The following is a 21,793-nucleotide window of genomic DNA, read 5'->3' on the forward strand; positions in this document are numbered from 1 at the left end:
CTCTGCATACAAGGGGCTTTGGCATGTTACACTGTAATAACTTTATATTTCACTGTATCATGTTCAGATTAATAAATAAATAAATAAATAAATTTATTTAAGCATAGGTACACATAAGTACAATTATCATACATAATAACATGTGTACATTACCTATGATAACCCCAAAAAAATCATTGACTTAATTCCATTAGACACCTGTAGAAAATACAGTCGTATTTATACTATAATTGTACTATAACTAAATAAACTGTAAAATAATCACTGTAACTTCTATATATTTATAACAAGTTAAGATTATATTTTATCTATTTACAGTATAATAACAAACCCTCCCGGGAGGTTCCTTGATGCTGGTGAGGGGCTCTTGATCTAGGGAACTGGATCTGTGCTCCACTTCCTTGAATTAAGCCTGAATACTTTCCATACCTTCCCATAGGAGCTGTATAATCCATACGGGTTTAACGCTCCCCATAATAGTAAGTATGATAAAACGCATTAAATTTCTACTTTGTTTCCCACAAGGCTGTCACTATGATACCTTTATTATTTACGTCTTCTGGCCTTATAAATTTAATAAAGACTTCTACTAGTATAGTTTTGAAGATAAGTTATATTTATTATAAGTCTGATAGATGTAAATTGTAAAACATTTGTATATAAGTGTGGGAGAATAGATGGTGAGGTAGGTTGGTAGACCTGGTACACAACAACAGTAGTGCTCTTGATCCATGGTGAGGATGATGCCTCTTATTTAACATCTTGCACCGTGACCTGGGTGACCACATGTATTTCTCTCGGTGTATATATGCTGAGAGTTGACTGTACTCTCCATTTAAGGTATTAAAGTGTTCTTGTGGTGGAAAGGTTACATCGTGTAGCCTTCATGACCCTAGTGTAGTCGATAGGCTTTAAACCTCCCCTATTAACCGAGGAACCTGGGTGAGTGCCAGGCAGAGAGGCACTCCATGGAGGCACTCAGGCAGGTGTGTGAGTGTACGAGGAAGTGTAGGGAAGTAGTGCTAGTGACATGGGCCAGCCAGCCAGGTACTGTCTAGTTCCTTCCCTATCATACCTCTAACGTATATGTGGGCTCCTGTTTCATGGAATTGGAGCTCTCCTATTGAATCATACCCTATTATCTTCCATTCCCAAGTGCTATGTAGCCCCTACAGGTTTAGCACTTCCTCATGGACCAGCCAGCCAGGTACTGCCTTTGCAAACCACTGACAGGTATGTGTAGGTTCCTGATCCAGGGAATTGGAGCTCTCCCACTGAATCGATCCAGATTATCTTCCATAACCAGGTTCTAAGTAGCCCCTACAGGTTTAGTGCTTCGTGAATATAATCAGGAATGAAGAGTTTGTTGGTATTATTAATCTGGAGGGTTAAGTAAGTTTATTTAGGTACAGTTACAGACAAGTACAATTATACATAGTTTAACATATGTGTAAATTACTGAGGAAAACCCCAAAAAAGTAAAAATAACTTATTACCATTGGGTTAGTAACCCAGGAAAGCCCAGTGAAGTCAGGACCTCATCAGATTCTCTTATTTCCACTGTGGTCCATTAATTTTCACCCCCAGGATGCAACCCACACCAGTTGACCAACACCCAGGTACCTACTTACTGCTAGGTGAACAGGCACAGCAGGTGTTTCAAGTTTCTACTAATACCCGGGACTGCCTCATAATGTTCATTTTAGTTATAAACCTTCATACATTTGTGTACATATATTTTCTCTACACTAAATTGTTTTGGCTGTATTAAACATGTTTAAATTTGTATAATTTTCTTACATGTAAAGTATCTTGGGTAACCCAGTAATATCGAAGGGCCCGGGTTCGATTCCCGGCGGGTGGAAACATTTCGACACGTTTCCTTACACCTGTTGTCCTGTTCACCTAGCAGCAAATAGGTACCTGGGTGTTAGTCGACTGGTGTGGGTCGTGATTTGAAATAAGTTTAACATTGGAAATCTTATCTTACCTAGCCTAAGTATCATATTATATATACAGTTTGTATTTAATAATGACAGTAAATACAGTATTATCACATAGTACCGTCTCTCCTCACTTAACAACAGAGTTCCATTCCTAAAACCACATCAGTAAATGAATTCGTCACTAAGTGAGGAGCATACTATAATGGTAGTGGGTTTGTGTCAGCCATGTTTGGTATTGTTTTAATGTTACCTTTGCATCATTTGTAACACTTCTGGCATATTTTTTAAATAGTTATACAGTAGTGGACTGTATATTGTAATAAACAGAGTAGAGGAAATCTGCTCTAATATATATTATCTAGGTATGAATACTAGTCAGAGAGGCCGTCGTAAGTCCAAGTCGTCAGTAAACGAGTACATTGCTAAGTGAGGGGAGGCTGTATTCTTCTACAGGTAGACCCCATTTATACAGCAGGTTAGGTTTTCAACTACTTCTGTAAAGTGAAAGTGCCTTATTTTAATTTTCAAATGCATAGAAAAAGGCTGATAACATAATCATATATTAAGCAACAAAGCTAGGCCTAAAAAAATGCATATGCAGTACACACATTACTTACCTTAAATTATTTTCATCCTTAACTCATAGTGAGCGGTGAATATATTTATTATAAGAAGTCTGAATAAATGAAGAATGGGTATAATTGAAAATCACTGTATTAGCAAAATGCAGTAAAGTGAAGCGCTGTAAAGCAGGGCTCACCTGTACTTGAAAACCCTGAGATTATTAACATCAAAGGGTTAGTAACCCAGGATAACCCAATAAACCAGTCATTGTGGCTTGCTTTCGTTAGGGTTCTTTCTAGGTCCTTCCTCAGGATGCAACAAACAACAGTTTACTAACTCTACGTATCTGTTTACTGTTAAGTAATGGACAGTTGGTGTTACGTGACCTGGCAATGTGTCCTTCCTCATAGGCATCAACCCATGGCTCGGTTGGCAATGTTCTTGCCTCACACACACACACACTGAGTGTCTGTGGTTCAATCCCTGGCATGGGTGAAAATGTTTGGCATGTTTCCTTACACTTGCTCTTCCTGTTCACCTAGCAGTAAGTAGTTATCTGGGTGTTAGTTGACTGGTGTGGGTCACATCCTGGGGAACAAGATTGAAGGATCACAATGGAAATAATATATGCAGTCCTTGATGATGCACTGACTTTCTTGGATTTCTTGGATGGATATCTTAATGTCCTCTTGAATGTGAGCCAAGCACAGTACTCATTGCACTACAAGGTACCAAGTCCCCCAGGCACTGTGTAACCCCTATGATATTACGAGTGAAACTGATAATCATACATCCAAAAACTGCAGACCTTTCCTGTTTTTTTGTTTTTTTTATTTTTTAAAGTTCAGATACTTGCCTGGTTATAAAATTGTTTAAATCTCTCTGTACTTGCACAATGAAGAAAGGATTAGAGTTATTGCTCTTCAAAAGATCGTCTGACAACAGTAATGAAGAAAAGAGCACATTGCTGAACAAGCTTTTATTGAGACATCATTTCAACCTCGAGTCCTGGAGGTGCTTCCCACTGAGGTAGGATGATGTGAAAAGGAAGAAACATTCTCGCAATCACACTCTATATCACTGTCTTGTCAGAGGCATGCTGATACCGCAGTTTAGTTTGCCCCTGCAAACTGTAAATATCCCCACCTGTCCTTCAGAGTACAGGAACTATACATCCCACCCCCAGGACTCGAGGTATGATTAATTACAGTAGAGCTTTGCTATCTTATACCTTGAGAAAGCTCTTCACAGAATGCAATGTTGCCTCAGTAAAAGCTTGCTCAGTAATGTCTCTCTTTTCTTCACTATTACTAGCAATACATTTGGATCTACCTTGTGATCATGATAATAAAGTCAGACCCAGGTGCTGATTCAGAATCAATTAAGAATTTTTGTTTTTCTACATTGGCCACCTCCCACCCAGGCAGAATAGCCAGAAAGGACACATTCATTATTCATTAAATAGTTGTCTTACCAGGAGCGAGGGCATCCCAGTTCTGACGATCCTATGAACAGCAATAACTATGCTCTCTTCACTGTGCAGACCCTAGTGGGTTTAGTGCTTGGTTGTTATTACAATAATAATCTTCATCGTGGAAGTACCAAGAGATTAAACAATTTAATATCCTCAGACTTCTAAATTATATCCTTGGTAACCCCAAACTAACTACAAATTTCTGTGCTGCAAATTTTCTTCGTTATAGTCATGCCACACATTGCTCTCAAATATGCCATATTCACTGCCTCTAACCTTCTTGCTGCAGTAGTCGAAACCCATGCCTCACACCCATTTAAAAGTGTTGATATTATTATTATTTATTATGTATATATATTTTTGTTTTGCACACTTTCATTTCACCAGTGTTGCTCCATGGTATTGTTTATGTATCATATTTCAGAGTAGTGAAGGAGTACATTCTGTTGCTGTTTCAGTTTTTGCTGAAAGTTGGTTACACTTTAAATAAAAATGATCTCAGGAAGAATGGTTTCACAACAGATTGATGATGCTTCTGTTAAGAAAAGAAAGTGTCTAGAAGAGAACATAGATGATCTGCAGAACATTGATTTGCTGGAAGACTCCACTAGTACTCCATCTCAGCCAGACACAATCACCCTATCCAAACCAAATACTGCAACCATCCAATTACATCATCATAAATAATGAAGAAACTCATCAAGCTTTTGATGCAGTAAGCAAGACAAATGCAGTAGTAGGGTGAGTATAGTGCAATATAAGTGTGGTGTAAAGTACGTATATTGTTTGACCACCATTAAACATTTAAGACACAGTATGTGGTTTATGACATTTTATTGAGAAGACATTTCATCCACCAGGACTATCACTTCACACACAGTAAGTAAAAAGAGTACATATATAGTAGAACCCCATATCTACTGATTCAGTATCCATGGTTTCAGTTATCCATGGTTTACTGTGGCCCAAAAATACCTCTTAATTTTGCATAATAATGGCCCTAAAGTGCAAAAGTAGAGAAGTTGGCAGTTCTTCAAAGCCTAAGAGAAGCTGTGAAGTGCTTCCCATCAGTGAAAAAGTGATAATTCTCCACTTATTGTGCATAATTTATCAGTTAAACTTTTTAATAAGTATGTATAGGACATATATGTATATAGGGTTTGCTACTATCTGCGGTTTCGGTATCCACAGCAGGTCCTTGAAATGTATCCCCCTTGGATACGGGGGTATTACTGTGTGCATGCGTGCATGCATGCATACATATACATACATACATACATACATACATACATACATACATACATACATACATACATACAAGGGGTGAGCAGATGATGTCACCTGTTGTAATGAGAAGCAGCCAGGTGATATCATTGAATCTTTAAAATTAGGTGGGCCAGTAAGCTGACTGCAGTGCTCCATGTAGTTTTACATGCCAATAATGGTTGTATCTTGTCTAGTGAGAATAAGTTTGACCAGTGTTTCTGAAATTAAGAACAAGTCTGATTTATGTTCTGGCAATCAGAACAGGTCTACAGCACCTGTCTGCTTCCATGGTAACCACTTTGGCATGGGGGAAGTTCATCAGATGGTTTTTGTGTTGTAATGAACAGTGCAAGCACTGTTTATATTATCTCACTGGCAAGAATGTCTGTGTTCATTGATCCTCATGTTCAGACCTGGAGATTTCACCAATGTAAAACTCAACACAACCTACATATAATATGTAGATGCTTGTAGTGGTGTCCTTGGTTACAGTTTTCTTTTTAAGTAAATCCTTTAGTGTTGGAGGCAATGCTGGCAACCCTAATGTTGTCATTGACTCCAGCACCATAAATATAGGAGAGTACAAATAAGTAGCATGTCTGTCACAGAGGATCAAGCCTCCACTACAACATCTTGTGCTGAATGGCCCACATGGGTTTAGCGGTTAATGTGAATTTATTAAAAAACGAATTCCATCACCATAAAGAACTTAGCTAAAAAAAGGAAACCATAACCAAGGACTCCATTGTTGGTGTCTATAAGATACTATTTTCCCCACACTCCACAGTGTGTTCATATGGTCACTTTCCCCTCAAAATGTTACATGGGTACAAAAGATTAATTGAAGTTTATTAAAAATGTGATTTGTTGTTGCATGAAATGTGAATCTGCTGTATTTGAAAACTTTGAATACATAAGTCTGGACACCGGCTTGTTCTAACCAATTTGGATAACCAGAATCTCATTATAGATTATGTATTATTATTATTTTTTTTATTAACACATTGGCTGATTCCCACCAAGGCAGGGTGGCCCAAAAAAGAAAAATTTTCATTATCATTCACTCCATCACTGTCTTGCCAGAGGCATGCTTACACTACAGTTATAAAACTGCAACAATAACACCCCTCCTTCAGAGTGCAGACACTGTATTTCCCATCTCCAGAACTCAAGTTCGGCCTGCCGGTTTCCCTGAATCTTTTCATAAATGTTACTTTGCTCACACTCCAACAGCATGTCAAGTATTAAAAACTATTTGTCTTCATTCACTCCTATCAAATACTCTCATGCATGCTTGCTGGAAGTCCAAGCCGCTCGCACACAAAACCTCCTTTACTCCATCCCTCCAACCTTTCCTAGGCTGACCCCTACCCTGCCTTCCCTCCATTACAGATTTATACACTCTTGAAGTCATTCTATTTTGTTTCATCCTCACTACATGTTCGAACCATCTCAACAACCCCTCCTCAGCCCTCTGGATAATAGTTTTGGTAATCCTGCACCTCCTAATTTCCAAACTATGAATTCTCTGCATTATATTTACACCACACATTGCCTTCAGACATGACCTCTCCACTGCCTCCAACCTTCTCCTTGTTGCAACATTCACCACCCATGCTTCATACCCAAATAAGAACATTGGTTTAACTATACTCTCATACATTCCCCTCTTTGCTTCCATGGACAAAGTTCTTTGTTTCCACAAACTCCTAAGTGCACCACTCACCTTTTTCCCCTCATCAATTTTATGATTCACCTCATCTTTCATAGACCCATCTGCTGACATGGCCACTCCTAAATATTTGAATACATTCACTCTCACTTTGTGTTAGATTATGATTTTGTTATTTTGAATAATCCCCCCTTCCCCCCATAGTTAAGATGAGCATTGTATAGTTATGACCATTATGCCATTAAACTCCCATGATAAAAAAAACGTGGTAGAAACATATTTTGCACGACATTAATTATCACCCTAGTTAGTAGGTTGGTAAACAGCAACCGCCCAGGGAGGTACTACCATCCTGCCAAGTGAGTGTAAAACGAAAGCCTGTAATTGTTTTACATGATGGTAGGATTGCTGGTGTCCTTTTTTCTGTCTCATGAACATGCAAGATTTCAGGTACGTCTTGCTACATCTACTTACACTTAGGTCACACTACACATACATGTACAAGCGTATATATACATACCCCTCTGGGTTTTCTTCTATTTTCTTTCTAGTTCTTGTTCTTGTTTATTTCCTCTTATCTCCATGGGGAAGTGGAACAGAATTCTTCCTCCGTAAGCCATGCGTGTTGTAAGAGGCAACTAAAATGCCAGGAGCAAGGGGCTAGTAACCCCTTCTCCTGTATATATTACTAAATTTGAAAGGAGAAACTTACGTTTTTCCTTTTGGGCCACTCCGCCTCGGTGGGATACGGCCGGTGTGTTGAAAGAAAGAAAGAAAGAAAGATTAATTATCACAGTTGTTTAATTAACTTTTGGCATCAGTATTTTTTTTTTTCAGATATCCAAATACCAGGTTAAGCAAAACTATATTGGACATTCTCCCAGAAGTTGGGTGATTTTAAAGGACGCTTGAGCACCAGCTGTGAACTAGGAGACATGAAATGGAGCATGGCAGGAAGAGTTGTATCTAGAAGAATAAGTGTGGTAAGTGAGATAACAGTAATATTGGGTGATGCACGTGTGCTCTGTGGGTTAGGCAACTGGTGTGTATCACACCTTATAGTAGGATCTAAAATAATACCATAATAATAATAATATCTTTATTTCTACAAGTACATGTACAAGGTGTACAGGCCTAGCTGACATCAGTTACATACTATATAGAAAGCCCCTTGTTATGCAGAGCATTTCAGGCAAATGAGGTCGGTTTTGTCCCAGGATGTGACCCACACCAGTCGACTAACACCCAGGTACCCATTTTACTGATGGGGAACATAGACAACCGGTTTAAAGAAACATGCCCAATGTTTCTATCATCGCCGGGAATCGAACCTGGACCCTCGCTGTGTAAAGCGAGAGCTTGAGCCACCAGGCCACGGGGCACTGTTGGCAATATGCCACATTGATTGACTTCCTTGGGTTATCCTCAACTAACTCTCTGCAGTTACTATTTCATTTGATGTCCTCTTCCTGATTGGTTAATTGGTTGTTTTTAATATAGGTGATTTTAGCAATCCAGTGAAGAGACATAGTTACAGTGGAAATATCCTATTAGAGAGCAATGTTTGGTATAAATATTTTTCAGAGAATTGGGAGCATAGAAATTAGAAGACTGTGTGCAGGTTACCAAAAGTGGAATTCAGAAAGCTAAAGGTTATTAAGATAGTTTGGGAATTTAGAGAAGAAGTAGAGTAGGATGACCAAAAGGAATTTCTATGAATTCTGTACAGTTCATAGAAATTCCTTCATTTAAGTCTCAGTGAATTTCTAATTAGGCTAATATTAATGAATTTTTCTGTATACTGTATGTATAAATGTTAAATTGGGAGTTTAGCGTACAGATGACCATCGGATAACTCAGTAGTTACATTCTAGAAAATGGCGTGTAATAAAAATGCATGTAAACTGAACTGAAGAACATATGGGGAAAATAAGGTTGCAATCATTACCTCCCTCCCACAAGACCCCCCCCCCCCAAAAAAAAAAAAAAAAAAAAATCTGTGTTGGTCAAAAAAAATGAAAATGTGATTGTAGGTCTGTGTGGTGATATGTGTCAGTCAAAGATCCCACATTCACATCTCTGTTCGCAGAGGTGCATATTGTTTTGGTTGTCCCACTCAATGCAACTATTAAGAGTGGTTGGGGTCTACACATGAGGGGTAAGGCAGGAAGGGTTACGGCAGTTGGGGCTCGGTGTGGGGGGTGAGGGACCTAATGGGGGATGGGTTAGGGTAGGAGCTGGAGGCTAGTGTTGGGAGATAGAGGATGTTTGGTAGTGGAGGGGTGTGGGGGTGGAGACTGGAAGCAATGAGGTGGTGTGATGGTGACCATGTGGGTGGCAGTATTAGTGGCATGGTTTGGGTGGTGGAATGGATGATGGGTGATTGGGTGAGTGAGTGTGCAGTTGTTGGTGAGGGTGATAATGTGAGTGGTAGATGGTTATGTGACTAGGTATGTGGATGGCATGTTAGGGTGTGTGGGCCATAGAAGGCTGTAGAAGTGCAGCTGTGGAGGAATGGTGCAAGTGTTTGTTGCCTTGGTGTGTGTAGTGGTGGTGGTGATGATTATGGGTGACTAGGTGGGCGAGTGTACAGTTGGTGATGTAGGCAGTAATGAGGGTGGTGGGTGACTTTAGTGATTGAATATGTGGCTGGTATGTAAGGGTAAAATGTTGAGTAAAATGTGGGTGGGGGCATGGGACTGGGCAAGTTGTAGTCTTGAGATAGTGTGAAAATGTGGATATCTTAGGGAATTGTTTATGTGTAGGGGTGTGGCAGTGGGGGAGGGGGATGCTTGGGAATTGTATAGGTGGATTGTGTGAAGGATGTTACTTGTTGGGATGGTGTGGGCAAAGGCTTGTGGCTGTGGGGAAGTTGTGTCATTCTCTTCAGGTCACAACCAGGGTTACTCATTGCTCAAGCTTGTATCTTTGTCTCGTTCTTTTCAATTGTGCAGACTGATGCTTCATTCAGGTCATAGGCTCATGCCATTTCCATCACATGTGCGCCACTCTTATGCTTATCTAATATCTCAATTTTCTTCAAAACACCAAGACTTTCATGCTTCTTTGAAGCTCCAGGATCACTCTCATTTCTTTTGGTGTCATGGTTACCATCCAAAGACAAAATGGGATGATGAAAAGATCAAAAGTTAATTTACTAACACAGGCCGAGCATGGTATTAGACACAGAAATGAACCCCTGGGTGAGAGAGGTTGTGTACTTCATGTAGGCCTTCCCATAAGACAGTGGATATACCTTGAGGCTCACTGTTGTACCAAGGGAAAAGAATGCAGCACATTCCAAATTTTCCCATATATGTACTTCCTGACGATCTGTTGGAGTGTGAGCAGGGTAATATTTAGTGAAGGGATTCAGGGAAACCAGTTATTTTTATATAGCCGGACTTGAGTCCTGGAAATGGGAAGTACAATGCCTGCACTCTAAAGGAGGGGTTCTGGATATTAGCAGTTTGGAGGGATATGTTTTGTATCTTTATACGTATATGCTTCTAAACTGTTGTGTTCTGAGCACCTCTGCAAAAACAGTGATTATGTGTGAGTGAGGTGAAAGTGTTGAATTACCTGGAGTTTACCTGGAGAGAGTTCCAGGGGTCAACTCCCCCGCAGCCCAGTCTGTGACCAGGCCTCCTGGTGGATCAGAGCCTGATCAACCAGGCTGTTACTGCTGGCTGCATGCAAACCAATGTACGAGCCACAGCCCGGCTGGTCAGGAACCGACTTTAGGTGCTTGTCCAGTGCCAGCTTGAAGACTGCCAGGGGTCTGTTGGTAATCCCCCTTATGTGTGCTGGGAGGCAGTTGAACAGTCTCGGGCCCCTGACACTTATTGTATGGTCTCTAAACATGCTAGTGACACCCCTGCTTTTCATTGGGGGGATGTTGCATCGTCTGCCAAGTCTTTTGCTTTCGTAGTGAGTGATTTTCGTGTGCAAGTTTGGTACTAGTCCCTCTAGGATTTGCCAGGTGTATATAATCATGTATCTCTCCCGCCTGCTTTCCATGGAATACAGGTTCAGGAACCTCAAGCGCTCCCAGTAATTGAGGCGTTTTATCTCCGTTATGCGTGCCGTGAAGGTTCTCTGTACATTTTCTAGGTCAGCAATTTCACCTGCCTTGAAAGGTGCTGTTAGTGTGCAGCAATATTCCAGCCTAGATAGAACAAGTGACCTGAAGAATGTCATCATGGGCTTGGCATCCCTAGTTTTGAAGGTTCTCATTATCCATCCTGTCATTTTTCTAGCAGATGCGATTGATACAGTGTTATGGTCCTTGAAGGTGAGATCCTCCGACATGATCACTCCCAGGTCTTTGACGGTGTTTCGTTCTATTTTGTGGCCAGAATTTGTTTTGTACTCTGATGAAGATTTAATTTCCTCGTGTTTACCATATCTGAGTAATTGAAATTTCTCATCATTGAACTTCATATTGTTTTCTGCAGCCCACTGAAAGATTTGGTTGATGTCCGCCTGGAGCCTTGCAGTGTCTGCAATGGAAGACACTGTCATGCAGATTCGGGTGTCATCTGCAAAGGAAGACATGGTACTGTGGCTGACATCCCTGTCTATGTCAGATATGAGGATGAGGAACAAGGTGGGAGCGAGTACTGTGCCTTGTGGAACAGAGCTTTTCACCGTAGCTGCCTCGGACTTTACTCTGTTGACTACTACTCTCTGTGTTCTGTTAGTGAGGAAATTATAGATCCATCGACCGACTTTTCCTGTTATTCCTTTAGCACGCATTTTGTGCGCTATTACGCCATGGTCACACTTGTCGAAGGCTTTTGCAAAGTCTGTATATATTACATCTGCATTCTTTTTGTCTTCTAGTGCATCTAGGACCTTGTCGTAGTGATCCAATAGTTGAGACAGACAGGAGCGACCTGTTCTAAACCCATGTTGCCCTGGGTTGTGTAACTGACGGGTTTCTAGATGGGTGGTGATCTTGCTTCTTAGGACCCTTTCAAAGATTTTTATGATGTGGGATGTTAGTGCTATTGGTCTGTAGTTCTTTGCTGTTGCTTTACTGCCCACTTTGTGGAGTGGGGCTATGTCTGTTGTTTTTAGTAACTGTGGGACGACCCCCGTGTTCATGCTCCCTCTCCATAGGATAGTAAAGGCTCGTGGTAGGGGCTTCTTGCAGTTCTTGATGAACACGGAGTTCCATGAGTCTGGCCCTGGGGCAGAGTGCATGGGCATGTCATTTATCGCCTGTTCGAAGTCATTTGGCGTCAGGATAACATTGGATAGGCTTGTGTTAACCAAATTCTGTGGCTCTCTCATAAAAAATTCATTTTGATCTTCGACTCTCAGTCTGGTTAGCGGCTTGCTAAAAACTGAGTCATATTGGGACTTGAGTAGCTCACTCATTTCCTTGCTGTCATCTGTGTAGGACCCATCTTGTTTAAGTAGGGGCCCAATACTGGACGTTGTTCTTGACTTTGATTTGGCATAGGAGAAGAAATACTTGGGGTTTCTTTCGATTTCATTTATGGCTTTTAGTTCTTCCCGCGATTCCTGACTCCTATAAGATTCCTTTAGCTTAAGTTCAATGCTTGCTATTTCTCTGACCAGTGTCTCCCTACGCATTTCAGATATATTGACCTCTTTTAGCCGCTCTGTTATTCTTTTCCGTCGCCTGTAAAGGGAGCTCCTGTCTCTTTCTATTTTACATCTACTCCTCCTTTTTCTTAGAGGAATAAGCCTTGTACCTACATCGAGTGCCACCAAGTAAATCTGTTCTTGGCATAAGTTGGGGTCTGTGTTGCTTAGTATATCTTCCCAGCTTAGATCAGTTAGGACTTGGGTTACTTGGTCCCACTTTATGTTTTTGTTATTGAAGTTGAATTTGGTGAATGCTCCCTCGTGACTAATCTCATTATGTCGGTCTGGGGCTCCGCGCATACGTGTCTGAACCTCAATTATGTTGTGATCTGAGATATTGTTTTTGATATGGTGACATTTCCTATCAGATCATCATTGTTAGTGAAGATGAGGTCTAGTGTATTCTCCAGTCTAGTAGGCTCTATTATTTGCTGGTTTAAATTGAATTTTGTGCAGAGATTTAAAAGCTATTGTGAGTGTGAGTTTTCATCAGAGCTGCCTCCTGGTGTTATTACTGCAACAATATTATTTGCTATATTCCTCCATTTTAGGTGCCTTAAGTTGAAATCCCCCAGGAGCAAGATGTTGGGTGCAGGAGCTGGAAGATTTTCCAGACAGTGGTCAATTTTTAACAGCTGTTCCTGGAATTGCTGGGATGTTGCATCCAGAGGCTTGTAGACTACCACAATGACTAGGTTTTGGTTCTCGATCTTTACTGCTAAAACTTCCACTACATCATTTGAGGCATTAAGCAGTTCTGTGCAAACAAGTGACTCTGCAATGTACAGGCCACCCCCCCCCCCCCCCCCCCCTTTTTGCCTGTTCACGCTGTCACATCTGTATAGGTTGTAACCTGGGATCCATATTTCGTTGTCCAAATGGAGGAATATAGCAAATAATATTGTTGCAGTAATAACACCAGGAGGCAGCTCTGAAAGTATTTTCTTTTTGGGGATTTTCTTTCTTTTTGGATTACCATGCCTTGGTGGGAGACAGCCGACTTGTTAAAAAAAAAAAAAAGTACTCTTACATGTAAACTAATTTTTACAGTATTTTTTTTTTTTAACAAGTCGGCCGTCTCCCACCGAGGCAGGGTGACCCAAAAAAAAAGAAAGAAAATCCCCAAAAAGAAAATACTTTCATCATCATTCAACACTTTCACCACACTCACACATTATCACTGTTTTTGCAGAGGTGCTCGGAATACAACAGTTTAGAAGCATATACGTATAAAGATACACAACATGTCCCTCCAAACTGCCAATATCCCAAACCCCTCCTTTAAAGTGCAGGCATTGTACTTCCCATTTCCAGGACTCAAGTCCGACTATATGAAAATAACCGGTTTCCCTGAATCCCTTCACTAAATATTACCCTGCTCACACTCCAACAGATCGTCAGGTCCCAAGTACCATTCGTCTCCATTCACTCCTATCTAACATGCTCATGCACGCTTGCTGGAAGTCCAAGCCCCTCGCCCACAGAACCTCCTTTACCCCCTCACTCCAACCCTTTCGAGGACAACCCCTACCCCTCCTTCCTTCCCCTATAGATATATATGCTTTCCATGTCATTCTACTTTGATCCATTCTCTCTAAATGACCAAACCACATCAACAACCCCTCTTCTGCCCTCTGACTAATGCTTTTATTAACTCCACACCTTTTCCTAATTTGCACACTCCGAATTTTCTGCATAATATTTACACCACACATTGCCCTTAGACAGGACATCTCCACTGCCTCCAACCGTCTCCTCGCTGCTGCATTCACAACCCAAGCTTCACACCCATATAAGAGTGTTGGTACTACTATACTTTCATACATTCCCTTCTTTGCCTCCATAGATAACGTTTTTTGACTCCACATATACCTCACCGCACCACTCACCTTTTTTCCCTCATCAGTTCTATGATTAACCTCATCCTTCTTAAATCCATCCGCCGACACTTCAACTCCCAAGTATCTGAAAACATTCACTTCTTCCATACTCCTCCTCCCCAATTTGATATCCAATTTTTCTTTATCTAAATCATTTGAAACCCTCATCACCTTACTCTTTTCTATGTTCACTTTCAACTTTCTACCTTTACACACATTCTCGAACTCATCCACTAACCTTTGCAATTTTTCTTTAGAATCTCCCATAAGCACAGTATCATCAGCAAAAAGTAACTGTGTCAATTCCCATTTTGAATTTGATTCCCCATAATTTAATCCCACCCCTCTCCCGAACACCCTAGCATTTACTTCTTTTACAACCCCATCTATAAATATATTAAACAACCATGGTGACATTACACATCCCTGTCTAAGACCTACTTTTACCGGGAAGTATTCTCCCTCTCTTCTACATACCCTAACCTGAGCCTCACTATCTTCATAAAAGCTCTTAACAGCATTTAGTAACTTACCACCTATTCCATATACTTGCAACATCTGCCACATTGCTCCTTTATCCACTCTATCATATGCCTTTTCTAAATCATAAATGCAATAAAAACTTCCCTACCTTTATCTAAATACTGTTCACATATATGCTTCAATGTAAACACTTGATCTACACATCCCCTACCCACTCTGAAACGTCCCTGCTCATCCGCAATCCTACATTCTGTCTTACCTCTAATTCTTTCAATTATAACCCTACTGTATACTTTTCCTTGTATACTCAGTAAACTTATTCCTCTATAATTTTTACAATCTCTTTTGTCCCCTTTTCCTTTATATAAAGGGACTATACATGCTTTCTGCCAATCCCTAGGTACCTTCCCCTCTTTCATACATTTATTAAACAAAAGTACCAACCACTCCAACACTATATACCCCCCTGCTTTTAACATTTCTGTCATGATCCCATCAGTTCCAGCTGCTTTACCCCCTTTCATTCTACGTAATGCCTCACGTACCTCCCCCACACTTACATTCTGCTCTTCTTCACTCCTAAAAGATGGTATACCTCCCTGACCAGTGCATGAAATTACCGCCTCCCTTTCTTCCTCAACATTTAAAAGTTCCTCAAAATATTCTCGCCATCTACCTAATACGTCCCTTTCCCCATCTACTAACTCCCCTACTCTGTTTTTAACTGACAAATCCATACTTTCCCTAGGCTTTCTTAACTTGTTTAACTCACTCTATCATCTGCTCTCCTTTTGCACTCTCTCACCACTCTCTTCACCTTTCTTTTACTCTCCATATACTCTGCTCTTCTTACAGTATATTTACAGTATATTCACTGAAAATATAACAGTTTTTCAACTGTGCTAGAGCAAAATGTGTTAACAGATCATGATTTATCTGACAGTCTACTGTATTTGTTTTTAATACAGGTTGACCATCACTAATCCGGCATCATCAGGACCTAGGGTGCTGGATTAGTGATTTTGCCAAATTACAGAGTGGTTAGGTTAGAATACACTTAACCCAATGGCGATATTTACACATCAGTGATTTCACCCACTTTATGCCCCATTTTTGGCCCATTCCATTGTTCCAGTCTACCAAACTCAACTATTTCACTAGTATTCCTTCTATTCTGTTGATTGAGTACAAGAAACTACCCATTTACCTATTTAAACTACTTAATACAGTGGTCAGATATCGGTAATTTGGCCAATTTCACACAAATTTCAAGAGATGCCAATTTCAAAGTAGAGTCCATATTAAACAATGCAGACATTCCTACCACCAAAATAACATATTCTCTGTTCATTAGTCATGTCTCCAGGCCCCTCTATATTATGCTTGCTTTCCATTTTGAATTTTTATTCACACAAAAAATAGAAGATTCACTGTTATGCAGACTACTGCATTATTGTAATAATTGTATAAATAATGTCAACCCATTCGTGACTGCGTATTAGACCGTAAATGTTGGACAGTTATTGGACATCAGCAAAAATCGAACATTCCGCTACTTTGAGCTCAATTTTAAGGTACTTTCCAGCGTGAAACCAATCAAAATATCTATTTCTGTAATGTATTTTCCATTCTATCAATTGAGACCAAAAAAATGACAATACGACAATAGAAACCATACGAAAATATACCCCAGAGTTGCTGTTTTACACCAAAAGCACAGTTGCCTTTTTTTCTCATTATGTGCTGCATGCTGCATTATTTTTTTTATATAGTGTACAGTTACTACACAGACTTTTTATCTCATATGTAGGACCAAATTTACTGATCACAGCTTATCTGAGTAAACCATACCCCGGCCGGGATTGAACCCGCGGTCAGAGAGTCTCAAAACTCCAGCCCGTCGCGTTAGCTGCTAGACCAGCTAGCCACAATAAGATTCGTCCAACTAGGTATATTTCTACACCATAGGAAGGTTAGCACAGGCACCACTGTGACCACAAAAGCAAGTTTTTACAGACAAATCTCCAGCTAGCGTGGCCGTGACGAACTCTAGCTCAAGTCCCTTCACTGGAGTTTTGAGACTCTCTGACCGTGGGTTCAATCCCGGCCGGGGTATGGTTTGTTTGCAATTGTGTCATTACGATTTCGTGAGTCTTGTCTGAGTAAGCTGAGCTCATGGTGACCAACAGTGCCTTGGAAGCCACCTTATCTTTTATGAACAATGTACAGTGTATGTGCTTTACACAACAAGAAGCATTTCTTTTATTTGTTGGAACCATGGCTAGGGCTAAAAGTGAGCAGGTTATAACAATACAGTGGACCCCCGGTTAACGATATTTTTTCACTCCAGAAGTATGTTCAGGTGCCAGTACTGACCGAATTTGTTCCCATAAGGAATATTGTGAAGTAGATTAGTCCATTTCAGACCCCCAAACATACACGTACAAACGCACTTACATAAATACACTTACATAATTGGTCGCATTCGGAGGTAATCGTTATGCGGGGGTCCACTGTAAATGGAGAAAAAGGACCCCAATAGAAATAAGTCACTCTGTCTGACTTTTTTGGGTTATCCTAGGTTCTCTACACATATGCTGCTATGTATGATAATTCTATGTAACTGTATTTGTGTATACCTGAATAAACTTACTTACTTACTTGGAACAACTTGTGCAGTAAATAGCTCCACCAAACGGTAGCAGCAGGTTGGTGTGGAAACCCCGGAAATTTGAAATCATGCTAGCCGAAATTAGTGCCGGATTACTGATGGAACTGGATTAGTGATGGCCAACCTGTATTTCATTCCATGACCTTGTATAATATTTGACATATTCATTATGTTCAGTATAGCCATATTGTGATCGATAACAGTAGTGTGCTCATCAACAGCGGTCCAAATGGCAACAGCAACCAAAACAACTAATGGGACTGCAATACATCCTGATGCTCGATTTGCATCTCTGAATTCTATGTCAGAGCCTCTCCAGTTATCTCCAGGAGTATGTTTTAAGTTTCATTTGTTTCATATACGTACTTTGTTAGGGATAAAAGATACAATGTACTTCACTTCTGAAGTATTTATGAAAAATATTTTCCCTATTATATGTATGTTATATGCAGTATCTGCCTTATTTGTACTGTAATAGAAATTGTAACTTTGGTTTTAGACAGGCTCATAAATACTAAAATTCTACTCAAAGTATGCACATAAGTTTAGTCAAGAGAATAAACCTGTAGAGTGCATTTTCTAACATTTACATGTATTTAATAACCATTCTAATTGTATAATTGTGAAAGGTTGAAGGGCGTGTAGAACCATATGAGCTGGTAGAGCTGTTCTATGGCAGCAGTACTGCATCCCCTGCTACAAATGCATCACAACTTTCTCCTAGATCAGGTGGAACTTCTTCTCCTGAGGTCATGCAGGTAACACTATAACTGGATTTGCTTTAGCTTGTTGTATATTACATGAAGCTTCAATTTTTAAGTAACCTCATTAAAAATTGCATTGTTCGACTTGAGACAAAGTATTATTCAGTGCTTTTTTTTTTCAACAAACCAGCTGTCTCTCACCGAGGTAGGAGTGACCCAATAAAAGAAGAAACTCTTTCACCATCATTCACTCCATTGCTGTTTTGAATGTCTTCAAAATTTAAAAGTACAGTACACAAGCAGGTTGGCTCAGTGCAGATATTGTTATGCCAGGAACTATGACCTATTTTTTTAAAGGAGGGATTTTTTTTTACATTGACCAATGATGTTTGAAGCTTGCCTGTATTAGCAGTTTCTCAAATTGTGCATTGGTATGCCAAAGAAAACACTTTCTCTTATTTACAGTTGACCGATTAGATCATACATGCACACCATCCTGTATGAAATGAGTTAGTAAATTAGATGCTTATTCAACACTTGGGTATCTTTATTGTGGAAATGTTTTGTCCTCCAGTGGCTTCCTCAGTCCAGTATAGAGAAGAATGGTTGAAGATCAGGAGGAGTTTGAGGTAATCAGGGACACTACCACAAACTGTCAGTTCTCAGAGCCAGTTGTCTACAAATGAGGTTTTAAATATGAATAAAGCATCCATTATTATAAATTAATTTTGCTGTAACACTGATGAACACTTCACAAAAGCTGGAGAGTGAAAGTGTATATTACATCATTAATGAATAGTTAGGAATATAGTTTTGATGTGAAGTAAATATGCATTGCATATCCTCTGTTTTCTAGGATATTCAGTGCTAGGATATATTCTATGTAAATGACAAGAAACTTACAGCTTTTTAAAGTCATTTTGTTTTTAGTATTAACAGAATATTTACATAATCAGTAGTTCAATTATTATTATTATAATCAAGGGGGAAGCGCTAAACCCGGAGGATTATACAGCACCTGGGGGGGGGGGATGTGGAAGGCATTCAGGCTTAATTCGGGGAACTGGAGCACAGATCCAATTCCCTAAATCAAGAGCCCCTCACCAACATCAAGGAACCTTCCTTGAAGGGTCAGTAGTTCAAGGTACCTTAGAATGGTCCTGTTGATCTTACAGCTAACTGCTTTACTTATGAAAATTTTACATTAAATTCTTCTTCAATTTACAGGTTGTAGAACAAACAACTAAGGAAAAACTTCATCCCGATTCTTATACTTGTGAAGTCTGTGGGAGGAATTTCAAAGAAGCATCACACTTCACTAAACACAAACGTGGAGCCCTTTGTAGAAAATTAGCCCAGCGCATGGCTAAGAAAACTAAAAAGAGGAAAGGCTCTGGAAATCAGGACTCTGCAGATAAGAAAAATAAACAAAGAATTCTTCATAAACCATATCAGTGTAATGTGTGTGGTGCTAAATTCTGTGATAAAGTAAATGTGGAATTACACTTAGAAAGGCAACACAACAGTCGCCAGCAACTATGGGTTGAAGTTGCAAAGAGTGGGGTTTTCTCATGTGCAGAGTGTGATAGATGCTTTCAAGATAAAGGAGATCTAGCAGAGCATCAGAGACAACATATGGCAACATATCTTCACCACACTGAGAGATTAAGTCATGGAGGGGAACCTCAGGGTACAACTGTAGTATACTACCATGATACTCTCCAACAGGTCCCGACTTATGGACAGCAGACACAACCACCACCCCCGCCACACCTGCCTCCACCTCCTGCCCCTACACCAATGGCTCACATACACACAAACATGACCACGATTCTTCACACTCCTCAGCTTCCCCCATCATCAATTATTCCTGTGTCACAAGCTAACAATTCGCAGCCATCTCTCTCTACTCATTCTGCACTACCAAGTATACCACCTTTAACAGTAGTAGAGTGTGTAGCAAAAGGTCTAAAGAATAGCAAGACAGATAGATTGACGGCAAATAGTAAATGGAATATATGCGGTGAGTGTGGCCACAAGTTTGTAGATCCCATGAATCTAGAGCTTCACATTCAACGGAAGCACCCTGATTCGTATATGATAGAGACCATTAATTTAGGAGGTGGAACCATTCTCTACAAAACCAATAATACTCGTTCAGATGTGCAATGTTTAATAACTCAGAATGGATCTCCTAACTCTGATCTTAAGTTAAACAAGGCAAATCCCCAAACTTTTGACTGCATATTGTGTGGTTACAAAGCAACTTCTAAGAACTATGTTTTATTCCACCTTCAGAATATTCACAGTACAAGCAATACTGATTTCATTCATGTTTTAGAGACCCTGGAGTCTGGAAAGAAGGGACCCAGAGGAATAAAGGGAAAGAAGGGAAGCCAGGATCCTCTTCTGCGTGAACAACGACACGTGTGTGATGCATGTGGTGAAGTATTTCTTTCTAAAGCCGAACTCATCCGTCATCGTATCAAAGATAAACAGTACATGTGTGGGGTGTGTTGCCATGCATCCTGTAGCCAACAAGAAGTAACTACACACATGGCAACTCATCATCCTCACCATCATACATCTATGACCGGAGGGTTGTCCTGTTGGATATGTGGTGCTGTTTCAGGGTCAGCTTCCAATTTAGATGATCATCTTGTTACTCATGGTACAATAAGGGCAGAGTGTGTATCATGTGGAGAATATGGAGATAGGCTAGAAGCACTCCTTCCTCACGTAGGTGTCCACTTACCTCGTCAGTCTACTCGTGTGCGTCTTACAGTGGGTAGACCTGGACAGCCTCCATTATCTCACACTTTTGAGGTGGCTGTAGATGGAACCATCCACAGTGGATTAAATACAAATCGTACATCTCCAGTTTCTGTTGAAGCCATGCCCACTCGTATTGCTCCAGCTTATGCCTGTAGTGAATGTGGTGCTTGTCTGGCAGGAGCTGCACAGTTAGAAGCTCATTTACCATTACATCAAGTTAATTCTATTGTTACAACTCAAGCAGCAATATCAACCAATAATTCTGGGACTTTCACTAACACCACTGCTACAATGGGACCAGTCACAGCTTCCATGACAGCAGCAATAGGAGCTTCTGTTGATTGTGTTTTTCGTGTTCCTGGTTCCTTTGAATTTCGCTGTGAAGAATGTGGATTTTGGAGAGAAGACAGCGAACCAGTTATGCGTCACATACAAGCTGTACATATGTCTGGCAATATGCTGCATTCAGTAAAGCTTCAGTCTGGTTTGGTACAGATCCATCCTATCCATGTTGTAACACCAATTAGTTCTCTTTCTGCACAATGAAGCACTAAGCATAAAAGCTAAGCAAATCAAATCAAATTATTGATCAAATGCAGTACTATATAGTTTTTGAGTAATAGAATATATCATTCACAGATTTGTGACATTCAGTGAAATCATATTTCAGCTGTATGCTTTCAGAACAAAATTGTATTCTAATATACATTGTCAAAATAAATGCTTTTGAAGTGGTTAT

The 21,793-nt window shown here is 40.1% G+C and overlaps 1 protein-coding gene across 7 annotated transcripts; it reads left to right on the plus strand.

Moving 5' to 3' along the window:
- Positions 1-347: 347 nt before the first annotated feature.
- Positions 348-21,792, plus strand: LOC128698504 (zinc finger protein 624). 7 transcript variants are annotated; one of them, XM_053790753.2, is made up of 6 exons: positions 348-479; positions 4,507-4,725; positions 7,760-7,905; positions 17,797-17,906; positions 18,205-18,333; positions 19,507-21,792. In XM_053790753.2, the coding sequence occupies exons 4-6, from the start codon at positions 17,805-17,807 to the stop codon at positions 21,598-21,600; spliced, it is 2,325 nt and encodes a 774-aa protein (XP_053646728.1). In that variant the 5' UTR covers positions 348-479; positions 4,507-4,725; positions 7,760-7,905; positions 17,797-17,804; the 3' UTR covers positions 21,601-21,792. The 7 variants fall into 7 exon arrangements, with proteins under 7 accessions (XP_053646728.1, XP_053646725.1, XP_053646731.1 ...); XM_053790750.2 differs by lacking the exon at positions 348-479 and adding an exon at positions 670-734; XM_053790751.2 differs by lacking the exon at positions 348-479 and adding an exon at positions 676-840 and having other exon boundaries at positions 4,409-4,725.
- Position 21,793: the final 1 nt, after the last annotated feature.

The sequence above is a fragment of the Cherax quadricarinatus genome, chromosome 88 (genome assembly GCF_038502225.1).
Source record: "Cherax quadricarinatus isolate ZL_2023a chromosome 88, ASM3850222v1, whole genome shotgun sequence".
Lineage (NCBI taxonomy): Eukaryota > Metazoa > Arthropoda > Malacostraca > Decapoda > Parastacidae > Cherax > Cherax quadricarinatus.